The 15155-nt window shown below is 47.3% G+C and overlaps 1 protein-coding gene across 1 annotated transcript in view; it reads left to right on the forward strand.

Annotated features, from left to right (window-relative positions):
- Positions 1-4826: 4826 nt before the first annotated feature.
- LOC146809090 (synapse differentiation-inducing gene protein 1-like) overlaps positions 4827-15155 on the forward strand; it is a 35852-nt gene continuing 25523 nt past the window's right edge. The window contains exon 1 of the mRNA XM_085615890.1: positions 4827-5361. Coding sequence (XP_085472016.1) covers positions 5017-5361 — 345 coding nt within the window. The 5' untranslated portion in view covers positions 4827-5016. The remainder of the gene's footprint in view (positions 5362-15155) is intronic.

The raw sequence follows: 15155 nt of genomic DNA on the forward strand, positions 1-15155 counted from the left end.
ATTCATGCTTGAACTTACAGGGGTATTTGGAGCAGTATACCTTTTTGAAGTTCCAACAGGCCCCTGTATTGCTACCCCACCTGCCTTGGCTGTGCCCCCATGCTGCTTGAACTGACATGTCCACTTCCCGCCCGACCTGGGCGGGACGCATCGGAAAAGACTGATACGTCACCAGCAGGCCGCTCGCTGTGTGTGTCGATGCAGATGACTGTGTGGATGACATCCACTGCATCCACAATTCCTGATCTACCTCACCCCAGGGCTTATCGGGTTAACACTAATCCTTGCCCAAAACTCCAAATTGTAGCTCAGCCATGCGAACCCCCCGAAATGCATCTGAGCCTTTCTAATGATGTCCATGTATTTTAGAAGTGCTATGGCCCTGTCTAGATGCTTTTCACAATATATGCTAGCATATTTCAAAAAGACAGACGTCCAATTCTCCATATTGACTGGGACCCTAGGCCTCCTTGTAAGCTCCCATTCCTCCTCTTTAGAGCCTTACTTGGCTTGAATCTCTCTATGGAAGAGTTTGAATACATCCACATCTTAGTGTCTCCGAATTCTCCCTTTTGTTTTGTTTGATAAATGGGACCCCAGTGGTATCGCCAAGCCCATGTAAGGTAATTTCATTTGGTGTTTGTCCTCCCCTTTCCCGTCCGTCCTGTCCGATCCCTCCATCTTGTCCATCTGCACACTAGCCACCACCAACTTTTTAGACCCATCACCATCTCCCACTTTCACTGGCGCCGCAACGCTGGAGGGCAGCGATTTAGAATCCCGCACAGAACCATCCCCCACACTCACCGACCGGCATCCTTTCTTCCTCCCCCCTTTCCGACCGCCGCCCCAGTTCACAACACTTCACGCACCGCCCTCTTCACACCTTTGCCTTTCTTGGACCGCACACTACCACATTCCTCCACACATGCTGATGATGCCCGCTCCCTCGATGGAGGGAAGGCTACCATGGCTGCTTCTGGCCGGTGCCTCGGAGCTGTGTTGCGCCCTGCCAGCACCCCTACCCCTTTGCCAGCCACCACCAGCTTGGACGCCCCCCCCAGGATGCTCCAACCTGGAAGGGCCCCATCACCATCGGGCCTCAAAGCTGTCCTGGCCGTCCCTGCCCCCGCCTGGGGGTTGCTAGACTCTTCCACCCATAACTACTTCCCCGTTGAGGCCAATCCCTGAGCTTCCTGTTCTGCCCAGGCTTCCTCCTCCGACGTGGGCGTGGGGGGCCCCTCCAACCAGTCGTCCACCCCCCTGCTCCCTGGCCACGCAGAGTTCCCCCACTGGGCCTCTGTCTCCTGAATAATCCTCCACTGATCCCTGATCCTGTCCTCCAGGGACATGCCCTCCCACCTGGGCAGGAGAATCATATGGCTCTTGTCCCCCCAGGCCCCCCGCAAACATCATTGCGAGGCCTGTCTCCTGCCCCCCCCCGGGCCCTCACCAGCCCTGTCAGGGGAACCCCCAGCCCCCCACCCAGCTGAGCTGTCCTCCTAGGAGTCCCCACCGAGAGATCAATGGGAGCATCCAGCCATTGTCCCACCTCATGGCCCTGAGTAGACCCCCCCCCCCCCCAAGATAAATTAGGCACCCGCGGAAATTCCCCTGTAGCGGCCCCCCTCCCATCCTTCGTGAATGCCGCCTTGCTGGTCCCGGTGCCTTGCTAAGCTGGCTCTAATTGCCGCCGTGAGTCCTTCCCGGCCTCTTGGGAGCAATCCGAAGCACTCGGATGGCTCCCGTGCACTCCCCCAGGCCTGCCGGTTTCAAGCAAAGGCTCCTCCCGGCCTCTTCGTTAATGGACAGACACGCATGCAGGCTCTTGTGCCTGCCTCCACGCTTAGCTAGCTCTCGCTTGAAGGCACCCCGCCCCCGCCCTGACGTACGTTTTGAAATTGCTGGTGGTTCTTCCATGCAAGCCACCACCGCCACTCCCGCGGACGCCGACTGAGGCGTCCGCGTCATTCCTACCCACGCCTGCTCAAGGACTCCTGGCCAGAGTAGATCCTCCCAGCCCGCGCTCCCCAGAACACGGAGGGCCTCGCGCACAGCCTCCGACGACATCCGGCCGATGAAGTAAGTCTCCGTTCAGCTGATCCACCCACGTGCAGCACAGTCGACAAAACTGACTGCTTCCTGCCAATAACTACCACTAACCAGGCCCTGACTACTCTCCAATTACTCAATCCAATCCTCCCCCAACGGTGCTTGATGCAGGAAGAGAAAAATCTTCCTCTCCTGCACCCTTATACCCCTCCCAGACTCCACCCCTTGACCTCCAGCCTAGTCCTTCCTGCACGAATCCCCTGGGATTCGACCCTACTTCCCCCGGGGGCCATCATTCTGAATCCAGGCTTGGCCAGTTGATTAAAATTGCCTGCAGTGACAGGCTGAGGCAGCAGCATGGCAGGGCACAAAGTGAGTGGATTACGGCGTCTCATTGCACTTGGCGTCATATAATCAAGGAACGGCGATAACATTATGGCCGCTTTAGCGGAAGGAAACTGCCCCTAAAGCGGCGATAATGGGCTTGATAATATGCCCTTGTGAATTCCCATAGAAGCTCAGGTTCTGGTGTGAACCTGGGCTTCAATGGGAATTCACAAGGGCATATTATCAAGCCCATTATCACCGCCTTAGGGGCAGTTTCCTGCCGCTAAAGCAGCGATAATGTTATCGCCATTCCTTGATAATATGGCCCATAGTGAGTTGGAGGAGCTGTAATTATGTGTGACTAATGACCTTTATTGCGGTGATGTTCACGCCAGCGCTAAAATGCATTAGTCTAACCCCTGATTCTTTGGTACTTGGCAGGGCTGGATGGTCCATAAACTGGCAGGATGGGAGGCGGAGCTGGGCACAGCCCCACTTACAACTGAATAAGCTGTGCCCTGCCAGTACACAATGTATTTGTCACCACTGTATTATTCATAGAGTCAGCTTTGAGCCAAGACAGGAGAAGCAGGAAACCTCAAGGACTTCAAAGGGAATTCTGTAGAAACTTCTCCCATCTCAAAGAAGGCACCAGGTATAAATAGGGGGCCCTCAGATCCAACTCTTCAGTATACTCCTCGAATCCTAACTTTACTACTACTAAATGCCTGCTGTGAATACCAAAAGTAGTGAGTTTAGGATTTTGTCTCAGATTAGTTTTGTGAATTTGGTCCGTGGATACTACAAAAGAAGGACTCTTGTGCTGTTTTGCTGCCAGAAGGACTGCTGCTCTGCTGTCTGCTGTCCTGCATGCTGAGAAGTAAGACTGGACTGGCACCCTTCAACCAAGGCTGAAGTGACTCCTGTTTAGAGCTACAGGGTCATAACAAGCTCCAGAGGCTCCCTACCTGAGCCCTGATGGCCACTGCTGGGGTGAGTACCTGGCTTCCAAGATATTCCCCTTAGGTCCTGGACTCTTGGTGTGGCATCAGTTGAGCTCTCTCCTCAAGAAAAGGAGAAATCCTGAAGTTTTGGGCTCCTCGTGAAGGGGCCCACACACCAAGCCCTTGCCCTTCACTCTACCAGCCATCGTGAGGTACTGGAGAACTGGACTATTTTTGCCACAGCAACCCCCAAATACGCCCAGCAGAGCGAGATCACTACTGCCCGCTACAGCATCGACAACTCCCAGTTATTGCAAACATGAGACTCTAGTAATGACTGTCTACACCCAAAAGGATCCTCACACTAAATATATGACTGTACATGACAGTAAGGCCTGCTTTTCGCACTACCTCAACCGCCATCCGTGACACTCTCCCTGCTCCTCAAGGCCCGTTCCACCATGAATGGAACCCTTCGCACTGGAGTTTGAAGGTAACTCTTTCAGCTGGCCTAACCTGGTCCCTGTGTCCGGACCATGCTCCATCGCAGAGGGTCTGAACTTGTGACTTTCACCTGGTCTTGCACGAACAGAAAGCAGCAAGTGGCATTTTGTGATTTCGGGCTACTTTAGTTACCTGAAATATTTAAAATTGCATATCTCTGACTCTACTGATTGGACTTTTGTCATTTTTGGTGTCAAATAATTTACTAAATTTTACTCTATGTTCATAAATTAGTGTGGGATTTTCCTTGTGTTGTGTTTTCACCTTATTACTGTTTGAAGTGCTGCATGGATACTTTCCACATTGACTCGAAGTTAAGCCACGCTGCTTTCGTGCCAAGCTATCCTAAGGCTGCGCACAGGTAAATTTGGGGTCTGCTTGTGACTTCAACCTGACAGGAATTGTGGGTGCTGCTTGAGTAGAGTTTCACCCCCTCAACCAGTAACCCACTTTCCAACAATTGCGCTGCTGTGGAAGACAGTTTGGATGACTGTGTCTTCGCTGATGTAGGGGGAAGCGTGGAATCAAGTAGGCAGCTTCAGCCATGGATACCCCATTGTGGGAACTGAGACATCACAGACACTAAAAGAAAGCCAAGAAAGGTTGGAAACTGAGTGTTCAAGGAATCCACAATGCCTCTCATGCACAGCTATGGTACCCATCCATATATTTTCCCTTCAAGTTGGCTGTGGCCTGTGCTTGGAGAGGCAATGAACCCAGAGTTGGCGCAACTACACATGGAAACAGTCTGGCTTTGTTTAGGGACAGGCTCATATCATAAAATATGCATATGAATCAAAGATAAAAGTACTAGTGAAAGGGGGTAGCAGCGGGTTCACAGCGCGCTCACCTATTCATGAGACCATAAAATGGGCTGAGGTAGCGCTGTACCCAGGGTGTGCCACAGCCTGATTGCACCCTTGACCCATTTCAAAAGGAGAGATCAACTGTCATCCAACTGAAATGTCAAATATTAACCTGCAGTGAAGTTTCCTTTCTGGCAGACATATCAGGAATTGAGTGAAAGTCAACATTGCCTGAAAGAACTCCTTATAAAGGCTCCCCTCTTCCTCTGAGATGCTTCCATGGGGTGATATGCTCCCATGAGCCAGTGAGGAAGCAAAGGAAGGATTTTAAAGGGTGCCTCATCCACCCAACAGAAGCCAGAAGGGAGGAGAATCTACAGCGGATGATGGACGCCTGGGAATCTGCCAAGGATAGCTCAGAAGGCCCAATCCAGGAGCATCCTACCATGGTTGGAGCAGAACCAGTGCCTAACACAACTCCACTGCTTGGTAACTATCCACCTGCTAGTGACGTGCACATCCCACCTACCAACCTACAAGTTCCAGGGCAATCTCCCCCATACACTTCAGGATATCCCAGTACGGAAAATGTTGAGAATTTCACCCAGCCGGTCATGATGGTCGCCCCAACGAGGGTCTACAAGAAGGACTACCTCGGGTACTCGGTTTTCACCATGCTGTGCTGCTGCCTGCCCATCGGAATAGCAGCTCTCGTCTACTCAATAAATGTAAGCTTCTAACAAATGATCCCTTCACTTCTCTGATTAATCGGTTGTAGGGGCGTGTAAGCTCTAGCGAGACGGGGGGCATCAGTTCATTGCAGGACAGGGTTGGAGTCTGTAGGAAAAACGTCAATGTATTCCAGGCCTCAGAGTTGCAAATTGCTCAAGGCTGGGATGGATTCAGAGTTTTATCGTAGGCTCAGATTGCGACCTGAAGTTGGGGTGACAAATCTCGGATACGGTGCATTAGGCAAGGTGAATGTGCGTGTGTGTCCAGGAAGAGAAAATAAGACGATAATGGCCCTTTGCAGAGCCGAGTGCCTGCTTTTTTGCGCTTGAGAGTGTAAAGATCAAATATATAACTTGGATTTTCACCGAGTTTATGCATGAACTTTAAAGTGAACAAGTCAGAAACAGCGAGCAGAGGCCGCCTCTCTTTGTTTCCGTTCTGTCTAAAGTTCAGGCATTGACTCGGAGAAATTCCGAGTTATGTGTTGAACTTCAGACGCCTCGACTGCTACAAAAAAACAAGCTTTGAAAATGCAATAGGTCTCGCCTTTTATTAAGTTAAAGCCATTTGCTTTGCTAATGGTATTGTATAGCAAAGCAAATGGCTTTTACTTAATTAAAGGCGAGACCGATTGCATTTTTAATGCTTATTTTAAGAGTTCTCCACCAGAGAAAGTCCTGGCACTGAATGCGGCAAGGAACTGGGGAGTAAGCAGGCGTATTGTTGTATTGGGACCGAGTGTGGCGATGATTATGGATGCGTGGGTGGGAGGGAGCTTGAGCCCGTAGGCTGCCAGCCCCGGATCTTATCTGCCTTCCACTTCATTTCCTGGAGCTCCCAGCACGGTGGTAAAGTAAAGAACAGTTGAATAAAAACCACGCAGCGTGTTCAGGGGTTTCATGCCCAAGAGGAAGTGGCTTAACGGTCAGAGCAGCCGACTTTGAAGCTGGGGAACCAGGTTCGAGCCTGGGATTCTCTGCAAATCTCCCCGTGCCTTAAAAAAGAAAACAAGCACAAGCATTTGCAATGCAATCGGTCTCGCCTTTGGGACCTTATACGTATTTATCCATGCAACATATTATACTGGGTGCTACAAAATGTATTGTTTGAGCATGGAATTCTTTACAAGGTTGGGGTTTAAATAAAGCAACACATTTAGGGGGTGAATGAAGAATGAAAACGTTTTTTTTTTGTCATCTGTTAAAAATGTTGAGGGTCACCAGTGTTGGAATGTATCAGAAAGGGCAAGCTGCGATTGTGTGTGAGCGAGTTTGAGCAAGAGTGTATGTTAGCAAGGGTGAAACTGTGTGTGACAGAAGGGAGGGGTGTCTGAAAGCATGTGCGAGAGAAATGTGTGTGCGAGTATAAATTGGGTGCGTAAGTTTGAGAGAAAATGTGTGTGTGACAGACAACTTTAGAGATAGTTGATATATATGTCTCTGGGAATTAGTGTGGTGTGTGAGAGTGTGTGTGAGAAAGAGAGAAAGTGTATGTGCGGGAGAGGTGAAATTGATAGTAGTTCAGCAAAAAATGAGGCAAAAGGAGGCGAGAGTGATGCAGCATCACGGGAGAGCTGGGCAATCTAAAACTTGACAGCTACGTTGGAGAGAGCACTAGATACCGCTGTATGGTCTTCTTGGCCTTTTAGTCAATTGCAGGTTTTTAAGCTTTCTTTTACAATACTGAAAGAAAACCTACAAATTTCAGAATGCATCATGATGGTGGCTGAAAAGGGACTGGTGGTGTCAAACCATACATGTGGCTATCTGGCAGCTACGTAGGATAATCTGTAAATTCACTAGTACCATCTGCAGCACTGTTTACTAGGTGGAGACATTGAAAACAGTGTTTTATAGCACTGGAAATAGAAAAATCACGCACCTTTAAAATGAACTCTCAAGGCGAGTGTCAGGAAAATCAAATATAAAGTTGAGTGTTCTAAAATTAAATATATATGTGATTGTCATATGCCAGTGACTCTCTCGAGGCCCTGCTATCATGCTTGTGTGGCTTCTCTGTGGGCCGCTCGGTGCAGTTCTCTTCGGTTTTGAGCTCCAACTCAAGATCCCCTCAGTGGCCACAAGTGCAAGAAATAAGATAGGTCCTCATTTAACGTGCAAAACACATCAAGGTATAAACTACGCCCCATTCCAGAATTGCCTGTTAATGGCCAATTGAACAAGACTGACCCGCCTCTTTTTTTACATCTGACATTATAGAATGTATAGAAGGACTAGTGTGCGTGTAAATATTTTGTGGATGTTTTAAACACTAGATAAACCACATGTGTGAAAGGACGCAGTCCCATTAACGACCATCTTGAATAAGGTGGAATCGTGAGTTTCGGACACAGTTATAATGAAAAAACAAAGCAGAGGTTTTAACATTCAAATGAATGACAGATTTGAGGGTGTGGCGCAGATGTGGATCGATAGTTGAAATAACGAAAATGTACCTCTACAAAGCGCAGCTTATAACATGTAGGTTAGCAATCCGTATGTAGGGGGCTTAATGTCTGCTTTTGTTGCAGCGATTTAGTATGACCACCTGCGTTTAGGTCATCACGGGCACTATTTCCAGTCCTGGATTTTTGTTCAATACCTTAATGCGTTCTGCGTGAAGAAGCAGTGGAACAGCAACAAATAAAAACAGCAGAAAGAAATTAATGGCGGGGTAAAATAACTAAGAAAAATAACGGTGGGGGAACAACTACTAAACAAGTGCACAGAGCTCCACTCCCCATTAGCGCCAGCCAGCCGCCCTCTGTAGCAGCAGCTTCAGATGCACCAACGCGCTTTCCCACTCCACGTCGGAGCCACAGAAATAACGAGCATCTCCTGTCCCTAAGGCAGCAGTGGCAAAACGGCACTTTCCCGACCTCCCAACTGCCACCGCTACAGCCCTGCTGTCAGAGTGGAGAAAAGAGAGCATCGTTGAGCACCAGTCTCGGAGCGAGACGGCAGGAGCCAGGCAGCTCCCTTTACCACCCAGCAGCCCATGTGCAAGAGGCTGTCAGAACAGACACGGCGACAAACACCACCTCAAAGAGCAAACGTGCTGCCGTCCCCTTCCCCACTTGGCAACTGAAAACCCAGTGGCAAGGGTCACCGGGTGAATAAAGCCTTTGGTGCCCGTGTAATGTGTAACAGAAAGAGCACTGTGCCCCTCCCAAAACCAGCGACAGGAGGGTGAGGGGAAGGAGTTGCTGCCAAGTCACTGTTAGATATTTGCTCGCCGTCTCCTGAGAGCCACTGTGTTTTTAAATTGGAGTGCCGGCGGGAGAAAAGGGGGCACAAAAGGAGTGCTCACAGGCCACATAATGGGTGTAACACTCAAAGTAAAGGGGCCAATAGCCATGGGAGGTGACAAATGATGACATAGTCGTTATAAGGAGAGACTAACAAGCCTCAAAGTAAATCAGAAGACAACATTTACTGAGGACAAAAACACAAGCCAGTGGGCGGAGCTTCCATGAAGCTTCCCCGATATCTTTTATACTGCATGCCTCGCAAAGCAAATAAAAGATAGCGTGGAAGCTACATGGAAGCTGCAACACTAGGCGAGACCGAATAAAGGTCAAAAGTTACAGGTTACCCAAATGTCGGCCTTCACAGCCTAGCATTTTCCTTAAGGTGATCTTTAATGTGCCATTATAGTGTCCTCGGAGGCAGTGTGTCTTCGGAGGATAGGCCAAGGTTCTCAATTGTTGGATCCTTAATTAACTACAAAGGTCAACCATTAAAAAAATTAAGAAGTGTTCCTTGATCGGTTAGGATTTATTTTGGGAATCCTACCTGTGAAACTATCTCCACCATGGCAGAATCTATTTCATTACAGGTTACAGGTAACGTGAGGCATAGTCTACTTTAACCAGCAGGTATTTATACCGGCTACTGGAAAAGGTCCCACTATATCCATGCCCACCATTTGAACAGGGACCCCGATTAAAGGAATTCTCGGTAGGAGGAACTGGATGGAGGTTGTATGGGTTTTTAGTCTGGCATTCTGGATGCTCCCATCAATCTCCCTTTATCTGGGCATAAATTCCAAGACAAAAAAGGTGTCCCCCAGTAGATGAGTATCAGCTGAAAACAGGACTCGTTCTCTAAAAGGTTCTAGAACCAACAGCTGAGGTTGTTGCCTTCTCCCGCAAACTATACAATAACCTCCTCTGATAAAGAAGTGAGGCCCTACCTGGATTTCCAAGTTTCCCTTTTAAACTTGTTTTCAGGCATTTCATTTTTTAGGGTTGGGCCTTCTGACTGGAAAGCTCTGAGGTTTGTCCCCTTTGCCCTATTTCACGTGGAAGTAAAGCAGGTTTCAGGGGTATCCCTTGTTTGCTCTCTTGTCTACATTCCCCTCTTAAATCAGGAATCTTTTCGATAGAAAAGGGAGCAACAACTAGCCATCCCTCTTCCTCCTTAAGGGACCTTTCTCCGACACTCATGAAAAAACTGATCAACTGTACCTGGCAGGATTTGTGGGGCAAACTACATTTTGATGGATAAAAGAGTGCTTACACCCCGAATCTAATAGAGCATCTATTACTTCCCCACCCCCTCTACAGGCAGTGGAAAGGGTGTCCCTGGATCTGTAGTATACTATATTGGTCTTTGAATATATCTGACCTCTCTTTTCTTCTAGCAGAATCTCGCCATGTGTCCCAGCGCCCCATAATCTAAACACTGGGGGTTTTATTGCCTACATTAGGCTCGATCATGGACGGAAACGTGAAGCATCAATGCCCGTTTCTCTATGGTATATCTTATCAAACACAACAGGCCCATACCGGGCATCAAGGTTCATTGACGGAAGTCCAATTTAATGGTGATAGGAGAATCTATATGATTGGATAGCAGCAAAACTACAGGATGTGACATCAGGAGTTACATCAATGCATGCACCATGTGACAGAAACATCACAGAGAATATTGCACCAGAAGCAGGAGCGGCATAAAGTGTGCAGACATAGAACTTGGCGGAAGTGCTCATGTATTAACTCACTAAACCCTCTATACACAGGCACTTCTGAGGATTAAGCACCTGCTCCATTTACCTATATGTATCCTGCTTGTCACTCATACCTTGACTGTACAAGTTCTGTGAGCGACTGAAGCTTGCACTTCAACTGCTGCAGTGTTTGATCTGTTCTGCAGGAAGAGAAGCTTCCACTACAGTCACCTTTCAGTGGGAGAGGAAAGCTCGTTTTGCTGATGCGACCCTGTATCTATTTTATGAAGGACGACCCCTTCCACTGCCGTTCCCTTGTCTGGTTAGGAGGAAGCTTGCACTGTTGCTTCCCATCCCGAACCAGAGCAGATAGAGAGGGGTACATTGCTGCACCTGTTATATAAAGAATTATCCTTTTTCCTGCCATCACCTTCGGTGCCGGTTATGAGCGAGAGCTGAGTGCACAGTATATGCTTCAGATGTGCATATTCTATGAGGAAGAAGCTTGCATTGTGGCTACCTCTTTCTGGGTGTGAAAACCTTGCGCCGCTCCTCTTGCTTAAGATTATTTAATCTTAGTGTCCTGTGCTGTGTAGTACTGAAGATTGTGGTAAAACGTTGGCTGGGGCAACGGGTGGTTCAAGCTGCAGTGCCTCCCATGAAGGGTCCTGGCACTTACTTTTACTAAAATTAAGTACGAGTGCAGAGCCATCGTGATAAGCCTCAATACTGTGACTTCCACTCTTTAGGTGGATACGCATGGGTAATAGATGAGGGCTGTGGAGATAAACATTTGAGACTGCAGAAACTGCTGCAGACCCTGACTGGGGGGCGTCATTTGAGCTCAGTTTGAGAGCAGGAAAGTTGTAAATCCGGGTGATATCAATGCTGGAAGGTGACGTGGTACAAGAGCGAGTATGACGGATAAGGAGGTTTCATCAAGGGGGTGTCAAATGATGTGACTAAAATAAAACAAACATTTACACACCTGAACCTGTCAGATGAGACGTTTTAGACATTACCAAGCGAAGTCTGGGAGTTTGAGCACTGACGTAGCGCTGTAAGAAGCCTGATAAGTTTGGCGGCGACGCAATTGTAGGAGGCTGGGACGCGGTGCCGTGCAAACTGTGTGCCTATCCCTGTATAGCGCCGAGGAGGATGTGCATAAGAGGACGGCGGTGCTTTGCACAAGCTCTGTAAGCCACTGATCTCTGACTAGTAAGGGCTGTGTAGTGATTTTTAGAATTACCATACACATCATTAGGGATTTCAGCACTGAAGAAGCAGTAGAGGCAGATGGCCAGTGCTGAGTGGAGTCACACTGACAGTGCACAGCAGGTTTTTAGGGCTCGCGCAGCGAGAGCCTTTTTGTGTGGGGTTCAGAAACGGAGCCTGGAATTGCACACGCTCGTGCGTGTGCTTTTCCTTTTGTGGCCCGCTATTGGTCTTTGCGTGCGTGTTTTTTACTAAAACAGCACGCAATAGGCCAAAGGTGGTCGCATTGCTCCGCCCATGGCATATTGGTGTCTGTTACGTGCACCAAAGGCCATGTGGTTTCAATTATCGTGCCCAGAAATGGGCGCGATAATTGAAAACACATGTTCACAGTGGTGTGCGCGTGCACCACTCGCGGGCGTAAAGAAATAGATTTTTTTTCTATTTTTTTACTTTTGGCATAATCGCGGCACCCCGCTTTACTTTGAATGTTATAAGTAAAGCGCGGGAGCCGCGATGATACCAAAAGTAAAGAAATGGAAAAAAACATCTATTTCTTTAATTTTGCTATAATCGCGGCACCTGCGCTTATCATCGCGGCACCCGCGCTTTACTTATAACATTCAAAGTAAAGATCGGTGCCGCGATGCTTGTTTTTTTAATCGAACGGGAAAGCATCGTCGAGAGGAAGGGTATGTTGGCAGTTTTGCTAGTTATATATGTCTAAGTCCTTAGTACCAGATGTTTTCACTGTTGGGGACTTTACGTTTGTTGTAGACTGCTCTAGCCTTATTTTTCAGTGCTTCAGGTCATCTTATCGGATGTATGCTGTTCAGATGTACTTTATTTGTCTTTTCTGTTTCAAACTTGGTCTTTGATTCTCTATTTTTTGTCTGATGTGACGTTCCATGTCTCTGTTGCTACTCACTGGTATGCTTTAGTTAATATGTGAGGATGCAATGTTCTTAACGAGTCTCTGCTATTGTGGCCTGGCTTCACTGCTACATTTCAGGTTGTTCCAAGTTACTTATATATATGTCTTTCTTAAAGCTGCAGTGTGCACGGGTGAGATCTGGGGCCGCTCTGTGTCTGGGTGGTAAGGGAGCACTTTCACTACAGATCTTTGGAAGGAATCCCTTGATTGCTGAATACAAGTACAGAGTGCGCAATCACCATTGGCCAACATTTGTCCTGGGGTGTCCATTCATGAGGGATTTCCAGGATAGGAGCGCAGGATTAATTGGCTTGTAATTATTCCTGCTTGAAGCATGTTGGTAGCAGTTACCCTGAAAATGAAGCATCGATTCTATCGACCCATCCAACTAACTAGACCACCCTGAATAATCAAGCACGTTGCTTAAACAAATCCTGTAATCCGTAGTTGAATGCTTTGGAACTGCACAGTGGTTCAGAATAGGACTCTGAATCGAGCACTTCCAGTGGAGAGTGGATGATTGATTGATTTTATGTCGTCTATCCATGTGATTGCGTATTTGTGTAAAACTGGTTCATTGTGTGCTTATAAAACTATGGGCATGCGTGCATGCGTGTATGCACCCTTGTGTATACATGACTACTGAACCTGTCTGATCCTTTCTGTTTGTGTATTTGTGTGGTATGTTTCTGCTTGTGAGTGTCCGAGAGGCATGAAGGGTGTGTGTGCGCGCACGCATGAGCGTGCATTTGTGCTTAAACATGTGTCAGTGTTTGGATGAGTGTTTGTGTACATATGTGGCTGTTATTTGTAATCGCGTGTTCATTTAAAGGGAAATCAATCATTAAATGTCACATAAGCATTTTGAAGCTATTTTTAGGTCTCGCGTGTGGCAGCGCATGCGCTGCATGCGCTGTCTCAGCGAGACTTAAAGTAATTTATATATTGGCTTCACCTCCGTGTAATTTCTCCTGCCCCTCGTGATTGGTTTAAATTTAGCATTGCTGTTGTTTTCTTGATTTCTGTTGGCTGTTGGCCCTATTGTCACTTCCGTGTAGTCCCGAGGCAGCGGCGCCTAACTACAGTTTTCTTCCGCTTCTGCTCGCACTTAATTGCCTGCAGTGTGCCATCTGGTTGGGGGAGGGGTGCCTACTCTCCCTCGTTCCGGCCGCTTGTCTTTGCAGCCTACTGTTTCTTTGTATCAGAAGATACTTCACTTCCATTCAGCCTGCCTAAGATTCTTACCTCGTGGATGCGCATTTCCTTTCACTTTGTCCTACCTTTTAACTTATATTGGGCAAACTGCAGGTTTGTTCTTTGCTTCCTGCCGCAATTACATATTCACTGCTGAAGCCACACAGGAGGCTGCTCAGAGGATTTACAGTGCAAAACCTTTCGTATTATTCAAAATAGCCAGCTATTTACATTGCAAATGCAAATTTTTATTTCATTTCAAAGTATGCCAGTATTAGCATAAACAAAGAAATTATTTTCACGAAGAAAAGGGTGCAGTACCACAGGCTGTCCCTAGGTGTCCCTGGTCCTGCACCCTTTCCTTCGTGAAAGACATTTCTTTGCGTACTGGTGGCATACTTTGAAATGGAAACCAGCTATTGACATTGCAAATGCTAATTTTTATTTCATTTCAAAGTATGCCAGGATTAGCATAAACAAAGAAATTATTTTCACGAAGAAAAGGGTGCCATACCACAGGCTGTCCCTAGGTGTCCCTGGTCCTGCACCCTTTCCTTCGCCAGAGAAATTTCATTGCGTACTGCTGGCATACTTTGAAATGGAAACCAGCTATTGACATTGCAAATGCTAATTTTTATTTCATTTCAAAGTATACCAGTATTAGCATAAACAAAGAAATTATTTTCACGAAGAAAAGGGTGCAGTACCACAGGCTGTCCCTAGGTGTCCCTGGTCCTGCACCCTTTCCTTCGTGAAAGAAATTTCTTTGCGTACTGCTGGCATACTTTGAAATGGAAAACAACTAATTAGCATCTGCAACGCCAATCGCTCACATTTACACAATGCTTCATTTAGGATTCATCTCCACCGAGGGAGCATGTCTTTCTCTCCACTAATTAACCTCTGGAGTTCCATTATTTTACGATTATTTCCCGTTGTCTGCATGTTGGGATCTCTGATCACACAAGCCATCCATCTGCTCCCTATGTTTGCGGTTTCCTTTTCTTCCCTGGATTATCTAAATGTATTGGATCATAACCGCTAATCCTAAAAAAAAAAATAATGATACGCAAAGAAATTCCTTTCACGAAGAAATGGGCGCAGTACCACAGGTTGTCCCTAGGTGTCCCTGGTCCCGCACCCTTTCCTTCGCCAAAGAAATTTCATTGCGTACTGCTGGCATACTTTGAAATGGAAACCAGCTATTGACATTGCAAATGCTAATTTTTATTTCATTTCAAAGTATGCCAGTATTAGCATAAACAAAGAAATTATTTTCACGAAGAAAAGGGTGCAGTACCACAGGCTTTCCCTAGGTGTCCCTGGTCCTGCACCCTTTCCTTCGTGAAAGAAATTTCTTTGCGTACTGCTGGCATACTTTGAAATGGAAAACAACTAATTAGCATCTGCAACGCCAATCGCTCACATTTACACAATGCTTCATTTAGGATTCATCTCCACTGAGGGAGCATGTCTTTCTCTCCGCTAATTAACCTC

Source organism: Triturus cristatus, chromosome 7, assembly GCF_964204655.1.
Source record: "Triturus cristatus chromosome 7, aTriCri1.1, whole genome shotgun sequence".
Taxonomy (NCBI): Eukaryota; Metazoa; Chordata; class Amphibia; order Caudata; family Salamandridae; genus Triturus; species Triturus cristatus.